Genomic DNA, 27,461 nt, shown 5'->3' on the forward strand with positions numbered 1-27,461 from the left:
CCCCGGATGGCCTCTACTAATTCAAGGTGATGCCTTTCGGCTTATGTAATGCCCCTGCGACATTCGAGCGTATGATGGACTCCCTATTACGCGGGCTCAAATGGACCACATGTCTGTGCTACGTCGATGACGTCATCGTATTTTCATCAACCTTTGAAGGCCACCTCCATCGTGTTTCGGCTATTATTGGCGCCTTCCGACGAGTTGGCCTTCAGTTGAACTCCAAGAAGTGTACCTTTGGTCGTCGGGAACTCAAGGTCCTAGGACATTTATTCAACACCCATGGCATCCAGCCGGACCCCGATAAAATTCGCGCTGTAAGGGATTTCCCTATACCGAAATCTAGCAGCGACGTGCGTAGCTTCCTCGGACTTTGCTCATATTTCCGGCGATTTGTACCAAACTTCGCAGAAATAGCCCGTCCGCTCACGCAGCTTCTGAAAAAAGAGGTCTCCTTTACCTGGGGCCATGAACAATCAGCCGCCTTCGTCGCTCTTATTGCCCACCTCACTGGTCCGCCAGTGTTGGCTCACTTCAATCCGTCAGCGCCCACAGAAGTACGCACCGACGCAAGTGGTCATGGAATTGGTGCCGTTCTCGCACAACGTCACCTCGGTTTACCTCGCGTCATCGTCTATGCCAGCCGACTCCTCTCTGCGGCCGAACAAAATTATTCCATCAGTGAACGTGAGTGCTTAGCCCTAGTTTGGGCCATTACAAAGTTCCGCCCTTACTTGTATGGGCGGCCATTCACAGAAGTCACTGGCCACCACGCACTGTGTTGGCTTTCTACACTCAAATACCCTACTGGCCGCCTTGGACGTTGGGCCTCGCGCCTTCAGGAGTACAATTTTTCAGTAGTTTATAAGTCTAGCCAGTTGCATCGAGACGCCGATTGCCTGTCCCGTCATGCAGTCGACCCGCCAAGTCAGCCTGAATGTGACAATGACGCTTGCGTGCTCTCTATTTCTGATTTTTCCAACATTCGCCGTGAGCAACGCCAGGACCCTCAGCTTCGCGAAATTTTCAATCGCCTCAGCGCCGATCGCCATGACCTTTCCCTTCATTTGTTTGTGCTCCACGACGGCACCTTATACCGACACAATATGCGACCTGACGGCCCCGACCTTCTACTAGTAGTCCTTCAGCACCTACGCTCAGCCGTCCTTCAACAGCTTCACGACGTTCCTACAGCGGGTCATCTAGGCGTCTCTCGCACATACGACAGTGTGCGCCGTCGGTTCTTTTGGCCAGGCCTATATCGCACAGTCCGACGCTACGTAGCTGCTTGTGACCGCTGTCAACGCCGGAAAAAGCCATCAGTTTTACCAGCTGGACATCTGCAGCCAATTGACATCCCCATAGACCCATTTTCTCGAGTGGGTCTGGATCTTCTAGGGCCTTTTCCACTGTCCGCATCGGGGAACAAATGGATTGCGGTGGCCACTGATTACACCACACGCTACGCGGTCACACGAGCAATAACAACCAGTTGTGCAACTGATGTCGTTGCCTTCCTCCTCAACGACGTCATACTCGTCCATGGAGCTCCCCGTCAACTGCTCACCGACCGTGGCCGTTGCTTTCTGGCTCGTATAGTCGACGAGATCCTACGGCTGTGCAACGTTCGTCATTCTTTCACGACTGCCTACCATCAACAGACGAACGGGCTTACCGAACGCCTTAACCGGACATCGACTGACATGTTGTCTACGTACGTTTCTGATGACCACCGTGACTGGAACATAACACTGCCATTTGTGACATTCGCTTACAATTCGTCGCGTCACGACACTACCTGCTACTCCCCCTTCTATCTTCTATACGGCCGTGAACCTCTGCTTCCTTTTGCAGCCTGCTCCCGTCTGTCACCACTGCCAGCTCATATGCTCGTGACGCCATAGCCTGAGCTGATGCTGCCCGAGTTGTTGCTCGCAACCGACTCGCAGCCTCTCAGCACTCCCAGAAACGTCGCTATGATTCCTGTCATCGCAACACCGAGTATTCTTGCGGCTCTCTCGTGCTGCTTTGGACCCCAGCTCGCCGCGCTGGGCTCTCAGAAAAACTTTTGCCCCGTTATACAGGACCCTACCGTATTTTACGACAAGTGACACCAGTGACATACGAAATTGCGCCCTTGCATCCCGCCCGCCATGCCTCTACACCACGCACCGAGACGGTCCATGTTGCACGCCTAAAGCCGTACTACATGGACCCTGGTTTGGACGCTAGTACGCACCGGGACGGTGCTTTTCAGCCGGCGGGGTAGTGTCACATTAGGCGGTGCATACGCATAAGGAAAGAAGAAGACTCTCGTGAGTTTGAGAGAAGACGACGTTCAACAGCGTCGGCTGGTGCCTGCAGAAAACGTCGGTTTGAAAGCCTTGTCTTCCATGTCCGCCCTCTGCTACAAGCTGAACTACCCCGTAACAATATGATGCAACAAGGAATTATTCAGCAATATTTTGGCTTGGTTTGGTTTGTGGGGTTTAACGTCCCAAAGCGACTCAGGCAATGAGACGGCGTAATGGAGGACTCAGTAAATTTCGACCACCTGGGGTTCTTTAACGTGCACTGACATCGCACACCACACGGGCGCCTTGCTTTTCGCCTCCACCGCGTCCTTGGTAGCAGTAGTCGAGCGCCGTGACCACTGCGCCACCCCGGCGGGGCTTTTTGGGCCGCCCCTGTGATTCTCGTGAAAAATAAAGATGGCACATGGCGATTTTGTGTCGACTATCGCCGCCAGAACACTGTTACAAAGAAGGATGTTTACCCGCTCCCGCGTGTTGATGCCATTGACTGCCTCCATTCAGTTTCCTACTTTTCCTCGGTTGATTTACGGTCCAGATACTGGCAGATCCCCATGAATCCGAAAGACAAAGAGAAGACTGCGTTCATGACTCCAGATGGGTTATATGAATTTAAGGCGATACCTTTCGGCCTATGCAGCGCTCCGGCTACCTTTGAAAGATCTATAGACACCCTTTTGCGTGGACTGAAGTGGCAAATTTACATGTGTTACCTAGATGACGTAGTGACGTTCGGGAGGACCTGCGTTGAGCATAACAGCCGTTTAGCTGTTGTCCTTAACTCCATAGAGAAAGCCGGGCTCGTGCTGAACTCTAAGAAGTGCCGCTTCGGGGAACACTAGATTATTGTGCTTGGGCATCTGGTTGAGAAAGCGGGTGTTAAGCCCTACCCACAGAAGACTGACGCTGTCAACTGCGTCAAAAAGCCCAAGCCTGAAAGAATTCATGAGCTTCTTTTTCTTTCTCACACTTGCTTTTTTTTCTTCAGCGGTGCCTAACAATATTATGCAATTAATGAAGTCTCCGACCGCTGAAAGTAAGCGAAAAGTGTTAGGTTGAAAGTTATAGATCGAGCGGTTAAAAAAAATCGTATAAACGTACCCAGCCACTGCCCATACGGAAGCTTAATTTTAAACGGCTGCTCATCGCTTCCCTTGAAACACAGTGCGTAAAACACAGAATACGGTCCCATTGCTCACACTAGGATCGCACCATCGGCGTCCCTCGGCTGTGACGAATAAGGGCCCGTGCAGGATATTACAACAGGTGGGCTCTGCGAACATATCAATATTCCCACGCTTTGCTCCCAGCGTGGAATGCCTATAGGTTGAAAATCCAGCTAATAAATCTTCCGATAAACACAGTTATCGACATTCTGCTTACTGCTGTTTAATGTGTGAGAGCCACCAATACTGCTTCACCTTTTTCACAGCATGAACCAATTAGTTTAAAGGACATTTCGCTACATCCCTCCCTCGTAACCTCATTTTTCTCCAAAAGTTTGAGCACCTTCCATTAAGACGTTATACATGGCGCTGCATCAATTAAATTCAGCATCATATTCCCAGTTTAGTTCGCTCTACGCGTCGGACGAGATATTCTGAAACATTATTGAAACTCGTAATAAGGAGATGGGGCCTTAACACTACTTATATTTATATCGAGTGCAATAGGCGATAAGTATGCGATCAGGCAGTCGTTCTTGCTTAGTAAAAGTGCACAACAGTTTACATGGGTACCCGAAGAGTCCGATGTCTTCGCGGATCTTTTGGATCAGCAGCTGAATGGCAACGTGGGACTCGGGGTTCTCGGGTGCGTCACTGAAACATTCCAGTAAGAAACTGATCGCAGTAAATGTTTACAATAACATCAATCAGTGAAACAACGTGTGCTGCGTTATTTTAATGCCAACATGACATGGAACCGAACAGTAAATAAAAGCAAGGATGACACGTTAGTAGTCACGTACTTTACGGTTTTAATCGAAAAACCAGGTAAACATTCGCCAATAAAAAACAACAACATAACATTAGAGTCGGTTAAAACCGAGATATTGCTGGCTTTTGGTACGTCATGCTATCCTACAGGACCCTAGGATGCGTTCTTGAAAAAAAAATGTTTCATTTCCTTCCCTTCAGAGTGCAGAGACGGGCAAACAGGCACTCAAAAAGCAGTCCGGGTGGTGACACTTGGCCGCCAAATTGCACCCGCTACCACCTTCGTTGGTATAGCAATGGACAATTGTCGGGAATCTGTCGAGCAGAAAATAATAAACTTTCTGTGGTGTAGGACATCACATCACAGGCACAAAAGGCCCGTCTCCTCCACTTCCAGCCTGGCCTCGGATGGGAGCCATTTTGAAGTCAGTTGGCGACATTTCTGAGTTTACTAAGTAGGGGAACTTGCCAGTTTACCTTTTTGCTTGTATAATTTTCTGTGGTCTGAGATTTTTTTCTTGCCACCGATAATCGCCGCGTTTTACAGCTTCCAGCCCGCAGCTATAGGTAAAAATACCGATTAAAAAAAATGTATTGACGCCGAAAAACATCCGGCGAATTTTTTCGAAAATAAACACCGAAAATTGCACGACACAAACGTAAGGCTTGGGCCGGTTGGTAATGCATGCTGAGTGAACGAAGGCGCGGCAGAAAAGATGAGGATCAGAGTATAACGAACACAGACGAGCACTTAATAACGCTACTCCAAGTGCACCATTACAGTAGGCCAGTTCGCTTGGTTTCCTTCTGTAGTTCCAGTTGCGAATTAAACACTTCGGTTTTCATTTCGGTGTCGGCTCGCACCTACCATTAACGTGGAGGCTATGCTACAGTTGTGATCTAGCGCAATATGTGGAGTGCCACCCGCCACATATACGAAGGCCCGCTTAAACTAAGTCTTACGAACGTGCCTGCATGATTTAGCTATATTCGACTATTGTTGATTGCAATAGCTGGTTTCTCAAAATTTATATTTGGGTGGCATGGCATTGGCTCACGACAACAATATTTACAATATTCTCCTGGTCACCTGAAAATTTCTTTCCTACCAAGATTAAATCCTGCTTTATTACCGATTTAGATCTTGAGCACAGTAATGCTTCGCAATTGACATTAGTATAGTCGCCCTGCCATCTGTATTATCTTGGACGTTGTCACAGTTTTTGCTGCTCTTGGAAATATTAAATAGAATAAATACGATTCAGTTCACAAATAAGTCGACATCATATAGTTCACATAGAAATTTGAGTTTATATATACCAAGTGTCCCATCTATGGGTACCCTCGTGAAACCAACTGATGGCTTTTAAATGTCGCATGGCCTATTGCGCAATATTTTTTTTTTTTCGCTTTTCAGGTGCTTTTCAAGCCGATCCACAGCTTCTAAATCAACTTTCGTTTTTAAGGTAAGAATTTTAAAAAGTTAGTTAATAATCACTACAAAGTAACTAGCTTTCGGGCACGAAAAAATATCCCAGACCAGGAAGTTGGTTTTGCTGGGGATAGGACATTTCTTCCTTTTTAAAGCCATGATTACGATTACCTTTAGCTGGGACGACTGGTATATATGTATATTTATTTTAGGTGCATTTAATGCTGGACCGGTGCGCGCTGAAAGCGGCTGTTCAATTCCGTGCGAAAACAGCTTAACGCGTAGGGTACAAAACTATAATGCCCTCAAAACACAAGAAGCCTTACAAGTTTCTGAGGAAGGAGAACTTCATGCGCGTCCAAAAGGCGAACATGCCAGAGATTTCGGCGGGCAAAAGCACGATCCACCAAATGGCAGCGGTCATGATGGGCTGCTGGTATTTGCTGCACGGAGGAGGAAGAGGTGTCAGCCAATGACAGTTCATAAGCAGTCTGTCGCGTTTGCACCAGCGCGTTTTGCAACATATACGAAGAGGAAGGCTCCGTGCTCCCATGGAGAAAGCTCCGCGAATGTTTATATCAAACAATAATCGCAACTCCAATGCAGGTCTCGCTGCAGTGTCACGTGAACTTTGCTATATAGCGCCTGACGAATTCTTGGTCTTCCGCGTCTCCGAACGGCAACGCGAGACTGGAAGCACAGAATCGCAGGGCCCTATAATAAATATATATGAACGCTCCCAGGCCAACATAAATACCCAAGCAAGCGGAAGATTGGACAGCCGTCGATGTAGCTCAGTTGGAAGAGCACTGGACGAGACATTCGGAGGTCGTAGGTTCGACTCCCACCATCGGCGCATTATTCCTACTTCCGCCTTGCATTTATATTCTTTATTTCTCGAATCATCATAATACTACTCGTTGTCAATACCAACAACAAAAACATAAAAGAAAGTAATATTCCCAACGTGTGCCTTGGACTCGTAGACCGTCGGCATATATATATATATATATATATATATATATATATATATATATATATATATATATTAATGGTGCACAAATGAACATTCGATGAGGCGCGGTTGTGCGAAAAGTTTCTCTTGTTGTGCCTTACCTCTCCAGGTACTTAATAATGCTCCTCTGTACGCTGGTGTGCGCGCGGGATAGCATGCTCGACAGGGACGACGCCACCACTACGCCCACCAACAGCTGGTAGTGGATCATCTGGTAGCGACTGCACAGGAAGGCACGACTGAATTAGTGCGGTGAATGTGATGTGATGCTGCTCGGTGCCATGTCTCATTAAATTAGGCTGCTGAAAAGTACTACGGATGAGCAAGCGTGCTAAAAGACAGGCGAGGTGTGCGTATGGTATGTTGGCGTGCTGGTCTTCGGCTAGGCGATAGAAGATGGTCGTGGAGCTGAAATGTATAGACGCTCTGACAGCGGAGTCTTTTATTGATTTCCACGAACATGCGAAATCAAATCCATACGTGTTTATAGAATAAAAGAAAATAAACAAAAACTCGTCTAGATAATTGAATTGTCTTATAGCGGTGTGCAAATGTTTCCAGTGCGAACTGGATATATCTATATTCGCAATTCATATTCGATTCTGGAAACGGATTCTGGAGAGTTTTCGAATAACCGGCAGCTTTCGACTTCGCGACCGTAGAAAAAGCACAATACCTAGATAAAATTATGCTAAGAGCAAGTTTTGTCAGGGAAACAAAACAGAATCCAGCGCCCCTTCAATTCGTTTCCCTCTTCGTCCATCGCGTACGCCTATCACACTGCGCACCTTATGTCATCGGTTTCCACTGGGCTTGGGCGTCATGCGAAATTGCGTGAATGGTCTTTCTGCACTTGACGAAAACAAGATGGCTGATTAGCCGCTTTGAACTACTGCCCCACAACCGAGTTTTAAGCAAACGGAGTACGCCTACATCGCACTACTCTGATTGGTCAGCATGCGGTAACGTCATTAATGACGTCGCTGCAAGTGCCACGCTCAGACGTCTGAAGCGTCATGTCAGACGTACGTAAAAACGCATTGACGTGAAGCGGAATCTGCCAGCGAATGAGCCAAAAATAATACACACAAACAAAGCTATATTCACCGTCGCATACAATTATACGGTATGGAAACCGTCCTGCGATCCAGAGTCTTCATTATTTTGTAATGTGTTAATATTTCGCGCCTAAGCCCACGTTTCTCTTCTTGTTCGCCTTCAAACTCTTCTACCTGACATATACGGCATTCGATTCGATATTCCAAGTAATTTTTTTTTTCTCAATATCGATCTGTATTTGAACATTTCAGCATTCGCAAACCCCTTCTTGACGAATTGTTTTCTATGTTAGCTCTTTTCTTTGCACAGGATGTTAAAGTACATTATTTCAATGCATGCAAAAGCCGCGTCTTGTACTGTTGCAACTATGGTGAAATCTTGCACCATGGTCGGAACTGAGCGGGTCGACCTCATCGTCAGTGCACTGCGAACGCAGGTTTTCAGAAACTGTTGGCGAAAAGCGTTCCCGGTGCCACCTTATAAATGTATCAGGGAGCCAACGAGGCCAGTAAACATGCTGCTTTAATGTTCATGGGATCTTAGCAGGATTTTTATTATCCCGTCAACTCAATTTAGAAGCAGCGTTGCATCTTCAGTCAAACGAAAGAGCTCATACATTTCTACACAATGGAGATTCCTGATCCAAAAAAGAAGCTCAAAACTCCGAAATATTCATTGATTCTCTTTACTACATGTCCTCTAATACTAACTCCAATCAAGCTGTGAATTTCAGGAAGTATTCAAAGACTTGCAATGGAAGCAGTTAGGGATGAGGGTAGATGGAGAACACCTCAGTAATCTGCGATTTGCTGATGACATTGGCTTGCTAAGTAACTCGGGGGATGAACTGCAAATAATGATTGATGACCTAGAAAGGAAAAGTAGAAAGGTAGGCTTGAAAATCAATATCCAGAAGACTAATGTGAAGTTCAACAGCCTCGGGAAGGAACAGCAGTTTACGTTAGGTAGGGAAGCAATAGAAGTAGTAGGCGAATATGTCTACTACTTAACCGCAGTTCCGGACCATGAAAAGGAAATAACAAGAAGAATAAGAATGGGATGGAGCACATTTGGCAAGCACTCGCAGGTTATCAGTAGGAGCTTACCGGTATCGCTCAAGAGAAAAGTATACAACAGTTGCATCTTACCTGTACTCACCTATGGGGCTGAAACGTGGAGGCAAACCAAGAGAGTTCCACTTAAGTTGAGGACAACTCAGAGGGCTATGGAGCGAAAAATGGTAGGGGTAACATTAAAAGATAGAAATCATGTAGAGTGGGTCAGAGAAATAACTCAAGTTACATACATTCTAGTGGAAATTAAGAAGAAGAAATGGGCATGGCCGGGACATGTAGTGCGAAGAGAGGATAACCAATGGTCGCATAGGGTAACAAACTGGATTCCAAAGGAAGGAACTATACCCACCCTGGAGAGGGTATAGTCAGGCTGATGATGATGATGATGATTACATGTCATTCTGTGTTTAACGGACCGCCATCTCATCACGATTTTTAGCTTTGACATTAGTTAAAGCTCGAAAGCTTTCAAATTCGCACGCAGCGTTTACTCGTGAGGCATCGGACGTGGGTTCTCCATCATAGTTTACCGTTTGGACGAGGTTCTCCTAGACTGCACTCCTGAATAAATATAGTTGTGGTGTTGCATAAAATGAGCGCATGACCGCGAAGACGAGACAGGAAATTGGAAAAACAGGATGCTAAAGCGATAATAATACGGGAACGTCTGCTTCTTAGACTGCGAAAACCGATATTGGCATCTGCCAATCTTTCATGTCCGAAGGTTAACCATCACAAAAGGTTTTCTGTACTCATTCCCCGACATAGACTCTGCAGTACCTCATGAAGGCAAGGGGCCTGGACTCAATCACCGACTCTATTTTTTGAGATGTGCATAAGCGCTAGGTTTCAGGACAAACTTGGACAGGCGCCGGGACACTGGAAGGAACAACACATCGTCGATGTCTCATTCTGAAGTGGCTAAAAAACCCTTCCTCGGCTGCAGTCATGACAAACGCTTGGTTTGTCCCCCTGCAGGCAGCATTTCAATAAAAGAGTTCCGAAATCAGTGCGACTTGTGCTCTAATGTACTAAGCTTACCATGTCTGAATGCCAAAGAATGAAAAGAGCAAGATGTAGTCACCTACATTCGAGCGCCGCTCGTGACCGGAGCTGCACAGGCGGCGAAAGCCATCGACTGTCGGTTGCGTGTTGGTTCTCCTTTCCCCGCGAGAAAGGGAGGAGGTAGGCGCTTGGCGGTTAACCAAAGAAATATAGTTTAGTCTTTGTTAGGGATTCACGGCTCTTGGTCGATCATTCCTGGCCTGCGCTAGCGTCCCAGCAATGTAACGATGTTTACTGTTTTGACGGCGATATATTCATTGTTGCTCACCGATACAATTTCAGAATAAAAACATAGCGCCCAAGGGGCCACCAACTGGACATAATATGTCGGCAAAAGAGCGGCGTCGCAGCGCTCTTTCCGCTGTTGTTTGAAATGTCGCCACCGCGTGTCTCTCAAGTGGGGCTTTGCATTTTATTCGCCTTGGTACGTTCTGTTGTGTTCTTTTTCGTCGTGCTCACAAATGCAAAATAAACTGTCACGGAGGGCCGCACAAAGTGAGTTTCTTAGGGATATAAAATTGGCAACGAAACACAAGAAAGAAAATGAGGCACATAAAGTGTATATGATAACAGGACCTTAGAAAAGGTAAACCTGGTAAGAGTCGACCTGACACCATTTCCCTGAAAGTTGACAAAGGCGAAGATTGCTCCAAAGGAGGGTATCCGTTAAATCGAATTAACGACCTCACCTCGCTAGGTTAGTATGAGCACGGTAAACACTATCGCAGCTGCCGTATTCTGCGGGCTATTCTTTTACAGTCTGTGAGCGCTGAAATAGAAGTTGAGCGCTCCATGACCAACCTTTTACTACATGGCTGCCAAAACACGCCTCAAAGTTTTCACTGACTGGCAGCACTAAGGCTGGTCTCAAGTTCGAACTTTCATTTATGACATGGAGAACAGCATACACCTCGTCTTTGCAACGAGGGCCCCCTGGGCGTCACCATTTTGCTCGCTGGGCTGTTGTGTGCGCCTGACGTCAGCTCGGAAACTGTGCTGGCGCGCCGCGCTGCGAAATGGGTCCAAACAAACGCTAGTACTGGCCAGTCCGGCTTGAATTGATTGCAAGTTCTTTCCTTCCTCCATGGTTGATCGTAAAGCGACCTCGGCGCCCCTCTCTCCTGCTGCGATAAATGGGTGAGGCCACTGAGCTAATACACAGAGAAATTTTTAAAATACTGCTAACTCTTTTCTTTCAGCAATGCAATAGAAAATAAAATTGCGTTTGCGATTTAAAAACAATTTTGTACGCATATGAAAGCAGCCACCACGTCTATTAACGCGTCTGAAGCAAGGAGGTTGCAGACGCGGCTAGCGTGTCTGCTACTTGCCTACTTGAGATACGTCTGCAAATCCGGTGGCGTTTCATGCGTATAAAGAAGTGGTTAAAAAACGCAAACGCAATTTCATTTTCTGTTACAGTGCTGAAAAAAAGAGGGCTAGTAGTATTTTAAAATTTCATCCTGCATATTAGCTCAATGGCCTCACCCATCTACCGCGGCAGGGGAGAGGAGCGCTGCGGTCGCTTTGCGAGAGTGCTGGTCGCAAGTTCGAACTTTCATTCATGAGATAGAGAACAGCGTACAATGAGGCGGGACAGGGAGATATGGGCTGGGGATCTTTTGAAGTACGGGAAACTCAGAGTAAAATATTATATGAGAAACGCCTGAGGAAACTGGACAGTAACATATGGGCCGCTAAAGTATTTAAATAGTTATACCTAAAAAGTGTTGACTCACAATGAAGGGAAAGAACTAGGAAACTAACCAGTAAGTATGCTGGTCACAAGGATGAAGAAATAAAGAGCGTTAGGCAACAGGTGAAAAACACAGAAGGTAAAAATTGGATAAATTCGATGGAAAAGAAACAGATTGTGGAACTATACCGAGAGTGGAAAAGGCAAATCAGGAAGGAAGCTTTCTTTGATAACTCAAGAGACTTTGCCCTACTTTTTGAAGCTAGATCACGGTGCCTTAGAACACACAGCTACAAAGAGAAATTTAACAATGAAGATGACGCATGTGCGTTATGTGGTAACTCCAGTGAAACAATTGTCCATATTCTCGAATGTAATGGTATCCATCTGGAAGTCGATGCAGGCGCCGTCACTCTTCCTGAAGCTCTGGGGTTTAGAGATACCAGCGGCAGGGTGAAAACACCGGCGGTGGAAGCTAGCAGAAATACGATTGGAAGACTGGTGGCTTAAAAGCAGAAAAGTGACATAATGAATGTAAAAACAGAAATTCAATAAATAGAATGATGGTATAGTTAACCAATCTAAAACAATAATTAAGGTATAAGGGGGAAAATGAGCATGATAGCAACTGCTACCCCCCCCCCCCCCCCCGCTTCAAAGGGGACGCTCCTATATTCCATCCATCCAGCCATCCATCCGATCAACTCACGCCGGACCGGCGATCGTTTTGGCCCACTTCGTACCGCGCAGTTTTCCAACTGTCTATATCTAAGAACGTTGGTGGTAGTGGCAGCGGAACCGGTTTGCAACAGCCCAGTGAGAAGGCATTTCCATTTTTCTCGCTTACTCTTTCTTCCAGGCGATGATCTGTTGGAGCTGGTGCCGCAGGACAGAATGCTGGATTCTAGTGCGCCGGTATGCTGCGCCAATAGAGAGATGAAAACATATCTAAGTGCGAATACGTGTTTCACACACATATCAATAAACGAATTCAATGAAGTTTTCCCTCGTGAGCTTGCTCCAAGTTACAGTGAACGGCTCTGAGAGGTCACTCGTCGGCGTCTTTTTTCTCTTTTAAGGCGAAATCCTTTCTTACCTCACGAGTTGTGCGTACAGAGCAACGCTACTGAGGTCTTCTCGATTTGGCTACGCTAGTTCAGGCAGTGCTACACTCGCGCCCTCGATTTGTTAGTGTAGCCAGCGCCACCTGCACTTGGGCACTCGATTTGTCCAGCGCGCTACACGAGTTCTCTACACTTCTGCACTAGCCTCCCGGCGAGTTCACTTCGTGCAAGCGTATCTGTGAGCTTGTAGTAGACGTTTCTGTGGCCATGCTGGTTTTGATCGACCGCACAGAATTGCACGTTATGAAGCACACACGCTCCCATAACCATATGGCAACGCTGAATGATTGTCTTTTACAGTCTACTGAAGCATTGCTTCAGAAGCACAAAGGTGTTTTCAATGGTAACTCTCTGCTGGTTGTGAAATTTGTTGAATCTCTTCTTCCACACAGCAAAACTTCAGCCATTGTCTTTGTATGGCATTAAAAGCCAAGGCAACAATGGATACGCAGAATCTCCGAGTATGTAAGAGTCTTCGCATTCGCCTGCAGCTTCTTCAAAAACTGTGCTGTCCCGCAAGACCTGAGCATCGCGTGCTGAACCGGGAAATCCAACAAATACATCCAGAAACTTGTTTTGGTTGTCACAAACAGATTGTAGTGTTATCGAGGAAAATTGCTTCCCATTGATCTATAATCCAGTTGAATTTTCAGGTTTCAGTATTTCGGCGTGACAGCCATTGATGCATCGAACGGTGTTGCGGGGCCTTTCGCACTGCTTTCTGAAAGGAAGGCCATTTTACGGCGAGTTATGTAAAATGGCCAGTATATCACCTTTTCGCTGATTGACTGCAGAAAGTTTAGCACCCTTTGAGTGCACAGCACAACCGATGACTCGGACACATCGAATCTATCGGTAACTGAATACATACTTGTTTGAGCCCCAAGGTAGCACTAAGTAATTAGGCAACGTTTCTTTGCTGTGATTTGAGGACGACCTGAAACACTTTACGGATAGGACGGTAACAGACGAAACTGCGTGCATAAGTCCTCAAGTATTTCACGCGAAAGTCTGAATAGTTTATAGAATTCAAAGGTGAAGTATTTTGTTGTTACAAGTTCAAAGTAGCCATTCACTAGAGGACGCTCGACCCGTGCCACTTTGCATAAGGCAACCAAAAGCGTGGTGTAAAATTCATCATCACTGCCTGAGCCAATGAGCTCTGTTGCTGCTGCCACCAAATGCTCCATTTTCCACAGCGCACAGCGTTCACAAGAAGAAAAACAATGCTACTAGCATGTCACACCACGCACCGCCAAGCACAAACAGGCATGCAAGCGTCAATCCTGATCAAGCGTCACAAGCGCGGAAGAAGGGCCGATGAAGGCTTGCACTCTCCTGCACTTGCGCACTCGATTTGGCCGCTATACGGAGGGCTCTAGTGTTTATCTGCACTTACACCGCGAGAACTGGCGCTACACTTGCACGGAACTTTTCTGAACGAGTGTAGAAAGTGTAACCAAATCGAGGAGACTTAAACCCAGCTCCCCATACCGCCCAGCGGAGGAATGTGTCCCAGGTGGCCGTCGCGAGAACTAGCGTTGTTGCAGTCAACTATTGCTTATTACTCCTTGCCGGCCGCGTCGTCTGGTACACGCGGCGCGAAAGCATGGAGCGGCCAGCACACACGTAGCTTTTGCATGCTGCCGTTGCACTGTACATGGCTGCAGATTAATTATAACTACATTACGACAGCTTTGGCTTCGAAGCGACGCATTAACTTAGAGAACGCGCTTGTGTTATGCGAAATTTGTTTGCTAATGCTGTGAAACAAGTGTGAGCGCCATCGGCTTGCTCACAAGCACTATTCCTTGCTTTACTCCCTGACCTGTGTTTTGTAATAAGTTCTTTCAGGGCATAGATCCTGTCATGCAGACAAAACAGTCAAATTTTCAGTGCATAGAAGCACTCTAACCTTAGAAGGTAACGCAGTGGGTGTCACGTTTACTACTGCGCTGCGCAGGTTGCCTACATTACATGCAGAAACATGCTAGCCTGGGCAGCCTGTTCATGCAGTGCATGAAGTCTGGTTACTCACGTCAAGCGATATAGCGAACACAGATTACGAAAAAACGGCCTCCGTCGTCGCCTAATCAGAAGCGCTTTTCTTAATGTCTCACTTTCGAAGTATGATATGGAACATAGCTTCGGATCGGCACGCATATAGCAATGTAAGATTGTCGTCTAAAACAACGTCAGATGTGAATAGATATTTAATGAGTTTACTAAATTAGGAATCGGTGAGAATGGGCGTGTGCACTACGAAAGGAAATTACTGAACAATTAAGCGCATGAGTCTATTCAAAAAACTTAAATTGCGAGCAATCAAGTCGCGCCCTTGAAAGATTCCCCTCCCCCTTTACACACACACATACAGAAAAAAACGACGTACTTTTACTGCTTGTAGGGAAAGTTACTGTAATTTCAAACTAGCACTGGACTGCAGTTTTAAAACACGACATTAAAGGTATCTACAGCGCCGGAAAGGGCGTTAGAAGTTAACTGCTTGAACCTAAGGTATTTATTAGCGCAACAAAAAAAAAAAGAGCAAAAATGCAATATTGTCAACACTAACGTAGAACGCTAATGAAATCCAGCAAACAACCTGAACTTTATTTCATCAACAGATACAAACATTGCAATACAAGCAATTTAGAGGAAAACATTATACTTCTTTTGGGAAATATTTTAGTGGGCAGCATAATCATTCTTCATGCCTAGTGGAAATGAGCGTTGACGTTCCTATCTTCCCCTGACCATTTTTTTTTTCGCATGTCATTTTGTATTGCTTCAACAGCAAAAAACATATTTGCAGCGAATGCACTTCAATGCATGCATTAAAGAGCTCATATGCTTGGTTGGTAGCATATCTTTAGCTCATTCAGAAGCTTATACGCTTTCGTGCTTGCCAGCCTAACAAAAATAAATGTAGTTACGAAGCCGGTAGACACATCATATACCTCAGTCCAGGCAGGAGCTGGACGTACCAGCCATTGCAAGTCTGGACGGCCTAGCTTGTAGATGCCGATCTAGATCCTTTTCTGAGCTTTTAGATGCTCATCTTTTAACAACGAGAAACAGCTTGAAGAACCGTGACGAAGCGAGAAACAGCACACCCATCCCTCCTAACTCTCTAATTACCAAAACAGCGGCCGACAGTCATCCCTTCAATCAAAGCAAGGCTTCATTCATTCGTTATCTTTTTTTTTTCTATCAGCTGCCACAGCTCGCTGCGTTTTCTACGCCGCATGCTCAGTTATTTTAAAGATGTTTTAATTTTGTTTGATCATCTTGCTTGTAGAATTTCTCTGCAGTTCTTATTATGTCTCATCTCTTCGCATCAGCCCTGAGTTGGAAGCCCGGCGCACAATTTCGCTTCGTTGATATGCTTCACAAGAGCTTCTAAGTAATCAACGCTCAGTTCACATGATATGAGAACTTTATGCTCAACATACATTGCTGCGACAATTCACCGTTCAATGACAAAAGTCTTCTCAACAAGCAAAATTGCTTGCCCTCATGGCTCGTCTATTTTGTCGTCTCGAAAATAATCAAATTTCTTTCGAATTGATGGTACTGCGACTAACTCAAAATTATCTAAATCAAAATCCGTTTGTGCAGCTCAGCTGTCCAATTTGTGCTATGTACACTGATCGGCTCTTAGAATCCTGCAATTTCTCTACTGGCATTGCTGTCGAAACATATGGGTTCGCAATTATTAGAGTGCTTTCTCTTCGGTTTATAATGCTTTTTGCGTTCGAAATATGTGCCAGTAAGAAAATAAAGAGCCTTGCTACACGAACTATCACGATACTACTTTAATATACCTCCTTTTCTAAATGCAGATCAGAAATTGTTGACTTCGAAGTAAGTTATCTCTTATGTGCAGAGCTTGTGCCCACTGTTCAATCTCGATGAAGTTTATCAGTGGCACGAATCGTTTCAATAGGCCACGTTGCCCCTGTGCTTAGCATGCAGGCCAGCATGAAGAGGCGTGATGTTAACAAAATTTAGCATAAAGCTTATAGCGCCTTTACCACCATCTCTTCAATCCGCCTAATTTTAGGCGTCGAGAGGCTGGCACGTAGTTGGCAAAGTGTTAAAGGTCTATTTAGTTTGATTTTAGGGGAAAGACGCAGCATGCTCTCGGCGCCCACCCTACGTTTACAGTGAATGGCCTAGAATTTGAGGCACACATGTCGGCGGCTTGAATCCCTGTCACAAACTAGAATCAAACTGGAAAAGAAGGTGGATGCTGCTAAATAAGAAGCGAAAAATTGCATGACAGCAAGCTGAACGCTGCGTAATGAACGGCTACGTTATAATTTAACACAAAATGTCTTGCGGGTCACGATGTCGTGTAATAAAAGGAAATGAAGACGAAGAGCAGACAACGTTACTAGAACGCTGATTCTGGCGAGCAGGTCGACAACGCTGCCACACCTGTTTCACGGCATTAAATTTCTCATCACACAAACGCGTTCTCTAAGGTAATGCAGGCCTTCGAAGCCAAAACTGTCGTAATGTAGTCATAACTGAACTGCAGCCGTGTAGAGTGCAACGGCAGCACGTAACAGCTACGTATATGCCGACCGCTGCATGTTTTCATGCCGCATGTAGCAGACGACGCGCCCGGCAAGGAGCAAGATTGTTTTAAGCAAGAGTAGGGTGCCTCAATACCAGCGCCGCTACATCGAGGCACCCTAAGCAAGAGTCGACTGCAGCGCCGTTAGTTAACGCGACCGCCACCGGGGACACCTCTCCGGGCGGAGCTGAGAAACTGAGTTTGTTCTAGAACGTTGGTACAGAGCGTGTCACGCAAAAGATCCCTACAATAGCGTACGAATCTTATTGACTCCTACATCGCTTACACACACTGTGAGCCGCGTTTCCGTCGATTATCAGTCCTTGGCAGACATTGTAAAAAAACTGCCCGTGAAACCTTGGGAATTTTTTAAGGAAAAGAGAACAGAACAGCGTTAGTGACACATCTATCGTACTGTACAATACCGAGATAAATTTCCTATCACGTCTTCTGTAATTTCTGCAGCGAATGCAAGTTCCATGTCTGGTTGCGCTGGCGCAGGCATGATGTATATTTAGATATGTCTCGTTCTCTCTTCAGTAAAGCAGTTGTCAGTAGCGCCCCGCCCCGTCCCGTCTTTTTGCCCTAACAAATATGCCTGTGAAGTCTGAACACCATGCAACTAGCCCAAAATTTAACCCTTTTGTCCTCATGAACTGAATAATAAGAAGAAATTATGTCCGCGCTAAGACTCAAACCACCATCCTTGTCCCATTCGAGAGCGCGCTAATCATTTCTCACTTCTCTATACAGCGAACTTCCGGCGAACGTGACCATAATTCTCTTTGTCTAGCGCAGCGACGCTGGAGGACGTTGATGGAAAGTACATACATACATACATACATACATACATACATACATACATACATACATACATACATACATACATACATACATACATACATACATACATACATACATACATACATACATACATACATACATACATACATACATACATACATACATACATACATACATACATACATACATACATACATACATACATACATACATACATACATACATACATACATACATACATACATACATACATACATACATACATACATACATACATACATACATACATACATCAGTGCACGTTAAAGAACGCCAGGGGGTCGAAATTTCCGGAGTCCTCCACTACGGTGTCTCTCATAGCCCGAGTTGCTTTGGGACGTTAAACCCCACAAACCAAACCAAACCCCCCCCCCCCCCCACACACACAACACACACACAACACACACACAACACACACACAACACACACACACACACACACACACACACACACACACACACACACACACGCACGCACACACACACACACACACACACACACACACACACACACACACACACACACATGCATACATTCTGCGCACATCATGCTTGGTTAGCATGCTTCACCATATGCCTTCCTCTGTGCCAAGATGACATACCCGATAATAACAAACGTGATGCCTTTGTCGAAAGTGCTTTCTTTAGAGGCATAGCAACGTGGAAATTCAAAATTCAATATCTTATTCGTCAACGGTCGTCGCTCAGCGCCAAGCGACAGTGAGCTAGACAGCTTTGTTATACTCGTTGAAAGAATGGGTTCATCGTGAACTTAGATAAATGCAAAAACTGTAATTGTTAGCGATGCCGAGACTAGAGAAATTCATTATACGCCCAGCATAAGGTGCTGGCTTTACGTCAACGACGCCGCTCTTTTGGTGCGCATGATGGCACTCACGGTTGATGCTCTTGATGCCCTTGCGCTCAGGCGAAGACTGTCCCGGCACGACCACCTGGCCATCCTCGAGAATGGAGGTCTTCTTCAGGCGCCGGCTCACACGCGGAAAAGTGAGCATGGATGACTTGTTCGGCACCAACGGGTACTTGGGTGGCGAGTGCCGCCGTGGTGACTCCTCCGCCGTGTCCGTCGAGCAAGGGGCGCTGGCTCGCGACACCTGCGGGTTCGCACGCGTGTGCATGGAAGCGGATGGACTGTTATGCATGAACAAAAGGATTAGGGGGATTGGAGCGATCAGCAGCTGAGAACGCGCACCGATATATACGATACGCTTCAAGAAGTATTAAATGTGAGCTGCAGGAATCAACGCTAAGTAAGCATAGGTAATTTCCTTTTGTTTTGTTAGTTTTTGAACTTATGTGACGCTTTGATAGGCGACACTTAGCGAAACGGTGATAGAGGCAAGCATTCGATTTCCCTTCCCCGCTGCTCGTCAGTATAACAAAAAACGAAGCGAAATACGGGCTACTATCTTTGCTTTCAACAGGTGATAATGTGCGGCGTCCATATACAGCAAATAAGGCCGCGGGAAGTATAACAAAAGAAAAAGAAGAATAAACAATGATTCGCAGTTTCGAAGTACACTGGGGACAAAGTGCACAATATTCTGCTTTTTCTTTTCGTACGAGCGCGATTTCAACAGCTGTGCTTATGCTTTAAAGGGACTATGAAGTTGCTAGAAAGGCCACTGATAAACGCTTTGGATATGTAAAACAAATGCTTCCGAGCGTTCCCCCAAAGTACAACTCCTTGCAACAAAGGCAGCGATTTATTAATTTTAAAAACAGCGTTTTTTTTTTTTAATTCGCGAGCTGTTCGGTTCTGGCGTGGCAATGAGATTATACTTCATGACTACAGAGAGGGGCAGGCTGCCGTCACGGCGGCCAGTACATCACGGGCACACTTTCGGTAGCTGCGAAAGTCGTCTTCTCGAGTGCTGCATGCGTGGACTCCTGAGCTTCTGTTCGCGACGTTAACCGAGAAGGTGTTGGCGTCCACTGAAAGTGCGCGTCGGCGACTGAGTGCGAAAAGCGCTTGAGCTGGTCCGATAAACACTTCTGCTTCAGAACATATTTCAGCGTCAACCTTCGAAGACCGACCGACGGCGCAGCACTAACGTACTGTAGTCCAGTCTCGTCTTTGCAGTATCGATCATTTGTGAGACGTGTTGATAGTTAAACGGAACGTGCGTTAAAAAAGATCTGCCCTCAGCTGCATCGCGAAAGTACGCAAATTTGCGCCGGTTGAATGCAGCTGATTCCACCAGGTAGCCGCAGAGATGCCTTCCGCGGACGACTGCGTTTTGGAATCGGCCGCTTCACTGCCTCTCTAGCGTAACCGCTCGCGTGCTCCTACTCACGATTCTTGAGTGCAGCCGTGCAAATCGGTGACAACTGGCGCTGCCGAACTGCTTTGCCGATGTTTTGCGCCGTCGATTCTGGCTCGGACGATGCATACACATGACATAAAACAAATTCCTAAACAATGTGAGAAATGATTAATAACACCCACTTGTAATCTGATATCTAAACTTCGTAGCGATCTCTCAGTCCATACTCACGTCGAATATACGTACATTCCGCTCGGTATGCACCACAAGAGATACCTCTCGACTACCATCATGAAAGTGGTAGTGCTGGCTAAAAATGGCAACGTCATGTTTGCACGCGTGCAACTCGCAGGCTCGTCTGCCAGCATCCAAGCAGAGTCGTTGCTATCGCGTCAACTCCGCGCGGAGACCAGCAGCCCTTGGTCAAACCGCAGAAGACTGCACCAAAGCTACAGACACGGGAGACTGACCGGCAGTGCGAGAGAAGGAAAGGGGTACTGTAAAAGCCACACTCCGCAGGAGCTCAATAGGACAGGGATATGAAGGGAAGTGCTCCTCCGCGGCGGCCGCCGGAGTCGACAGCAGCCTCCCATCTGCAGGCATGCACTCGCGAATGACCCGGGTTGTTCAGGCTGCTGTCGCACACAATTCCAAGAGGTCAAGAAACTGAAGAAGACGGCGGCCAATCAAGACACGAGGCAAGGTTGAAAGCTATGCAAGCGCAGACGGGAAGAGAAATGCAGACACCGATGGAATGCGTGGTCGACGCTCGAGAAAATGGGTGCGAGGACAGGCAGTCTGCGAACCGAGCATCATCCGATGAGGTTCTCATGGGCAGGGTGGAGTTCCCGAGCTATTTCGTTCATTTCATTGCTGGTGGACTGGGAATGTTGAGCTGAGGGGGGAGAGGAGGAGCGCAATTTTTAATCGCCGATATCTCCGGTGTTAATGAAGCCAGCTTATAAATTCTTGCAATGAATTGCCTTGTGAGGGAGTACCTATCTCTCGACTGCTTTGATTCACCTCATTTTAGGCATTTCATAGTCCCTTTAAGGCTTACCAAACGTTGGTTGAAAATCTTTTGCTCCAGTCAGTAATACGTTTCATGAAAACACCCATGCTAATTACGTACTCAGCATACCAGCTGTTTCAGTGAGCTCTAAAAATTACTAAAAATTGTTATCAAAATATACGAAAAGTCATATTGAACTCTCAGGCGCCACTGACATCATTTACTTGAAAAAGACTGTGCTACATGTGAGCGAAAAACGGAGCGACGCGACAAGGCAGCGCGGCGAAGGCGATCATTGTTCGCTCTGTCGCTTACTGGGGAAAATACATGCATGTGACAGCGCTAACCGACGGCAACACGAAACGGCGACGACGCTCCGTGTTAATGGCAGTACGCATGCTCTATCATGCAATATACCGCCAAACTATTTGCAAGTACAACAACAGCCATAATAATTGCAAGAATTGAATTATTTTGCAACATGGAAAACAAAATACATTTACAATACGCCGTATTGAGTTTGAAGCACTTAACATGTGTTAACTTGCGCGATACAAGCGGTCACGTGACCTTTTTTTTGCGATAAGATGGTCATTGAATCCTTCGCCATTCACGATTGTTCGTACAAAGCGAAAAATTTACGCGGCAGTGCAACACTGCAGGAAAAGAAAGTGTGCGAAATGAGCGGCGGTGACGTACTACGCTTCGCGTTCATGCCATTGGCTGTTCGCACGTGTACTTTCGGGCGAACGAGCGAATTTTTCTATTTCGGCAGATCCGATCGCGACGAGCCAAGTGACACATGCATTTACGTTCGCGCGACGCGTGCCACCGTCGCGTTCGCGTGAGTTTTCACATACATGTAGCTGAGCCAAAAAACCTTTCTAAATGCATAGTAATCAACCAAAACTCACTAATTCACTTAATTAATCAGCTGGGTGGTTAGTGCCAGTGGGGATGCAAGCAGAGTACAGGAGATGCTATACCAGATACGTTAAAACAAGAAAAACATTTTCTGAAGTCATCCAGCGTGACGAAATCTGGCGTTTTTTTTCTGTATTTTTTTTAAACACAATACCGAAACTGAGCGCATTAGACGCGCATGAAGCTGGGTGGAAACGGCACTGCCACTTATGTGGGCTGCAATGATGCAATGATTACGGCAGCTACCGAACTTCATGAGCTATTGTTTAACGTCGATATGTACAGTCGAGCGCGATTTGAAGGTTATCACGCGAGCATCGACCGGGAACATGAACAGCGCCATGGCCCAGAATTCTCTGCCGAGGCGAGGGAGGTGTAAAGCCAGCTTCCCTCACTCTTTTTGCTGTTCCTTCAGCAGCCGTCACTCCCTGTTTGGACATCACTTCCTTTTTTTTTTCTTTTGGTTCTGCGAACAGGCAGTGATCGTTGTGCACATGACGTATTTTTCGGTATTATCTGAAATCGGACAATTTATCGCAACAAATGGAAAGCTTAGAACAGAGAGAAAGGGTGGTGAGTTTGTCACGGGGGTGATGGCTGTTGTATGGAACAGCGAACGAGGGAGAGAAGAATACGAAATCATGATTTTTTTCTATTCCAAACCTGGCCGCCAGGTGCCTGGAGTGCTAGGCTGGTCGACGCTCGCGCGATAACCTTCAAATCGCGCTCAACTGTACATTTTTGCGCTTCGCCGCCTAGCTGGTGATATGCAGCAAGACAGACATTGTTTGCTTCGTTGCCGTTGTTTTTGCTAGCGCCAGAGCAAAAGAAAGCGCATTACACGGCACAGTACGGCAGGCATTCCGAGTTTGGTGTCACAGTCGCTGTAATCCGCCATCAACGAAACTTAATTGTATCTGGGCTAGACGCCACCTATAGATTCGGAAAAGGAAAAAGAAGCGCCATGGTAGAAGAACAAATGGTAGCGTAACTCCCATAGAAGCCTGCGTGTCGACTCTGAGCGAGGCTTTAGTTTCCCAGCGCCCCCTGCGAACTGTGAGGCACAACAAACACGTGACGTTGCTTGTGACCTCACAGTGATGTACTTTTGGCGGGGAATTTGATTGTCTTTTTACTTATGAACGAAAAACAAGGCCAACAACGACGGAGGCAGAACGATGCTCGGATAAGGCAGAAAAATGGACACCGTAACTGTTCAGCCAACTTCACTTGACATGGATTTCTACTGTCAAGTTTTACGTTAACTGAAATGTTACGGCATCTTTAACCACCTCATCATAGCATCGTTCTGCCTCCGTCGTCGTTAGCCTAGTCTTTCGTCGCGCGTCATGTAAACGCATTCTGGGGCTTATTTCTTCGGGCACGTTTGTGAAGGGCCTTCAAGTGAATTCGGCAAGCACATGGATAGAACCACATGGCTTGAGGCGTTTCACTAAGGGCATAAATGAGTGAAGCTGCGCTGCACAGAAAGCCAGGCTTTATTAATTCACGATTACTTACATAGACGCTTCACGACAATGAAATCTAAGTGTAGGAGAGCGACCACCGCTCATTCGTCACGGTCTTCATGAAATCCTCGTGATAACAAAATGACCTGAGCGTAGGTCTCCAAACGAGACGCGGTGAGATTATAAAAGGGTAAAAGATCTTGCTAACAAACAAAGTATACATATCAGCGTCAAAGAACAACAAAAACAAACAAACGGAATAACTAACGCTAGCGCTAGAACGCCAACCTGTAAGATCTTATGTAAGCAATTCAAATTGGGATTGCTAGTATTTAGAAGTTAATGCGTCTGAGAAGTGAAAATATCTACGATATAGCTTCGCTCCAATAAATCTTGCCCTGTTCATGATTCCCATATTTTACTCGCACTTCATTTGCCACTGAAAGGAGTCAATGTGAGGTTACAAATTTACAACTTAAGCATTTAACATGTTCGTGAGAAAGATCCCATTGACAATAGGAACATCACTGTAATAACAGCTAAAGCACATTCAGCGAACGTTGGTGCGGTAATACGACGCAGTAAGCAAAACACGCAGCAAGGGGAGCGGAACGGAAGGCTTTGAGCAATGCGACACGCTTCTTGGGGGCAATAAAATCTCACCTTCACTGCTCAATTAAAACATGCAGCGATACGCCGCTCATGCAGACGTGTATCCGTAAAACAAGCCACCACTTTTGCGACGTGCCTGGGAGGCCGAGCCGAGCCGCCGAGCTGTGACGTAGCATTGTCCCATCGTCCGGAAATGCGCACATGCAGCGGCAATCAGCTTCATCGAGCACAGACAGTCTTCGTCTTGCAGTAAAGCTCTACCAAAACCAGCAGAATGAAATACTGACTGTTTGTTACAGATAACCCACTCTGTACGCAGCACGCAACGATGAACGTTGAACCGGGGCCGACGAAGCACCCATTCCGCGGATGAAAAAAGCTTTGTTCTGAACAGTCTGAACCATATCTGAGCAGCGGATAATAAGTGGCCGAGAGAGGCAGTTAGAAACAAGTTAAAATATCATTAAAAACGTGACAAGTTTTTTCTTACGCAAGAAACGAAAACTGCATTCATTCCTGAGCGCGAATATTATGTTTACCTTCTAGTTCTTTGGAGTTCTGGCAGATCTTATTTTCTGTGCGTTAGTAATTTGCCTCACAGTTCGCAGGAGCCCTCATCATCGAGTTGATGCCGCTGGCAGTAGGCAGCTGCACGCGTTTTCTTCCGAGTTGCGCGACCAGTTGTACATTGACCTTGGAAGCGCTCTGAAAACACACACGAAGAAAACTTGTCCTGTCGTTTTCTTCCTTCCGCGTGTGTTTGTCCCCTGCCATCAAAGGGTGTTGCATTTTCCGCCGAGGTTCTTGCGCGTCTGATGCCCTTACAGTTTTGGGTTCATGCAGAAAAAAGGGTCGGACGTCCTCGCACTGCAGGGCTTTAGAAATCGACGTTTTCTTCATTCCTAAACTGATAAAGACATTGGCATATTGCCCTGATCACGACTGCGAACTACCCATTGTCACAACCCAAACAATAGAGTTAATTAATAAGTTAGATGCGATTATTATCCACGTAATTATAAAGGTTCTTACAGTAAATTATGTTAATTGATGCGTTGTAGCTCCAGGTACATTATTAGGAAACTTTTTAATGTAAATTACACCCACCACGCCTGAGTTTGTTTCTGAATTTTTCTTCTATTATTAACTCCATATTTTTAACCATTTCAGAAGGCCGAGTTCAATTCTTGGCATGTGCGTGCTTTTCTTTATTATTGCTTCTTCATCGTCATAGGTGTGATAGGGCTATCAAACCCACGTCGCACAGAATTACCCTCGGAAAGCACGCGTCATGCGCGTTTTTATTTAAACGGCTGCTTCTAGGAACTCAGCACTCCTTCGTTTAGGGCGAAAAGTTAATCGCTTTGGACGTCCCTTTACTGTTAATCAAATGGTTATGGCAAAACAGTTCGCCCTAAACGCACTCGAGCTCTCGCCCCCTTTTAGTCCTTTTTTCTATGCATCAAAAGCAATCTTCGCTCCTTAAGAACTCCGTAAAAAAAAAAAAAATCTAAAGATGGGTTTTCCTGAAACACTCAGTATTCTTCGGCTCCGGAAATTAGTTCTTTAGCGTGCACTGGCGTCGCACAGTACACGGGCGCCTTGCTTTTCGCCTCTATTGAAAAGCAGCCCCAGCGGCGCAAAGCAGTCGAGCGCCCCATAACCACGGCAGGGCGCCTCCCACGTACGTGTCACCGACTCCGCAACATGGTGCGTCCGTTTCGCCTGACAAGGTCGTCGGCAAGACAATACCCGCGTGCCTTAAAATGAATTTATGAGTGTTTGACTTGGAGGCTTGCACCCGGTGCACTCGCCCATTCGCAGATCCCCACTGTCACCACCACAAAACACCGATTCCGAGTGAGAAAGCAATATTATCTTAAGACGATTTGAGAAAATACATCGTCGCGTTTCCTCGCATGCTGCTCAACCATAATGCGTGGCACAGACGCGAGACATTTTGGTTCAGCGTTTGTCTGTTCCGTCGTTCTTCTACAGCCAGCTCTCCGGTATCGTGCATGGGAGTGCTCTTTCTGTATCAAGCGATGGGAGATAAAGCCGAAAAGAACACTTGTGGCTTATTACAGCTAGTGTCCGTGAGAGAGCACCCGCTACACAACCAGTCTGCAGAGCAAGACTGGGTCGCAGGGTGGGCCGCCTAGAAACAGTGGGGAATTTACAATGATTCATTCAAAACAACAGGGCAAGCCATGAACGAAAGATCACTGCTTTGAACTACGACGCGAGTACGAGATTAGCGCGCGCGCGATAGGGCATGGTTCGGTGGGCCACCGAAGTGACGTGTCACCTCGTGGTTCATCAGTTGGTCGTCGGTGACTTTGGTGTCGGTGAGGAAGTCCAGAACCCATGAATTTGCGTACTTGGCGTTGGCCAGCTTGGGTAGCGTCTCGCGCTCCGCCCCGGATCGCTGGGCCTGCTGTATCGACGACCACTTATGGATGAGGCGCATGGTGGCCTCGCCACCTCCTGCAAGGGTTCAAGGCATTCGCAGCGTCACCTACTACCAGTGTTGTTTGAGGCGATAACTTCAGAAGGGTCAGGGTTCGGGCTAGTGGGTAATCTACATTAGGTATGAGGTTCCACAGCGCACAACAAAGAAGGGACAGAACACGAGCGCTAACTTCCACTAAACGAGTATATATATTTCGCTCTGACAGCTTTATACACAAACAAGCACCGTTTATCTTGTCAATCGGATGATTAGTCAATTCATAAGAACGAAAAAAAAAACACAAAAATAACCTACACGTGAGCAATTTTTACACAATCGTCTACTGCCCTGAATCCAATGGAAAAAGAGGGGTTGGAGAAGTCTATTAGTAGTCCTGTTTCATTATAAAAAAAAGTAGTTTTTTTTTTTATTTGAGGCGGTAGACGATTCTGTGAAAAGTGCTCACGTGTAGGTTGGCTTCTGTGTTTTTTCATTCTGATGTATTAACTCGTTATGCGATTGACAAGATAAACGGTGCTTGTTTCTGTATAAAGATGTCAG

General features: G+C 46.2%; 1 protein-coding gene across 1 annotated transcript in view; it reads right to left on the reverse strand.

Moving 5' to 3' along the window:
* LOC146172517 (uncharacterized) overlaps nt 1-27,461 on the reverse strand; it is a 78,717-nt gene that overhangs the window by 36,047 nt on the left and 15,209 nt on the right. The window contains exons 5-10 of the mRNA XM_084585782.1: nt 26,757-26,935; nt 19,042-19,258; nt 12,440-12,512; nt 6,798-6,917; nt 6,008-6,124; nt 4,052-4,132 (exon numbers count right to left, since the gene is read on the reverse strand). Coding sequence (XP_084441908.1) covers nt 4,052-4,132; nt 6,008-6,124; nt 6,798-6,917; nt 12,440-12,512; nt 19,042-19,258; nt 26,757-26,935 — 787 coding nt within the window. The remainder of the gene's footprint in view (nt 1-4,051; nt 4,133-6,007; nt 6,125-6,797; nt 6,918-12,439; nt 12,513-19,041; nt 19,259-26,756; nt 26,936-27,461) is intronic.

This window comes from Amblyomma maculatum, unplaced genomic scaffold (assembly GCF_055883805.1).
Source record: "Amblyomma maculatum isolate TAMU_Amacu unplaced genomic scaffold, ASM5588380v1 scaffold_13, whole genome shotgun sequence".
Taxonomy (NCBI): domain Eukaryota; kingdom Metazoa; phylum Arthropoda; class Arachnida; order Ixodida; family Ixodidae; genus Amblyomma; species Amblyomma maculatum.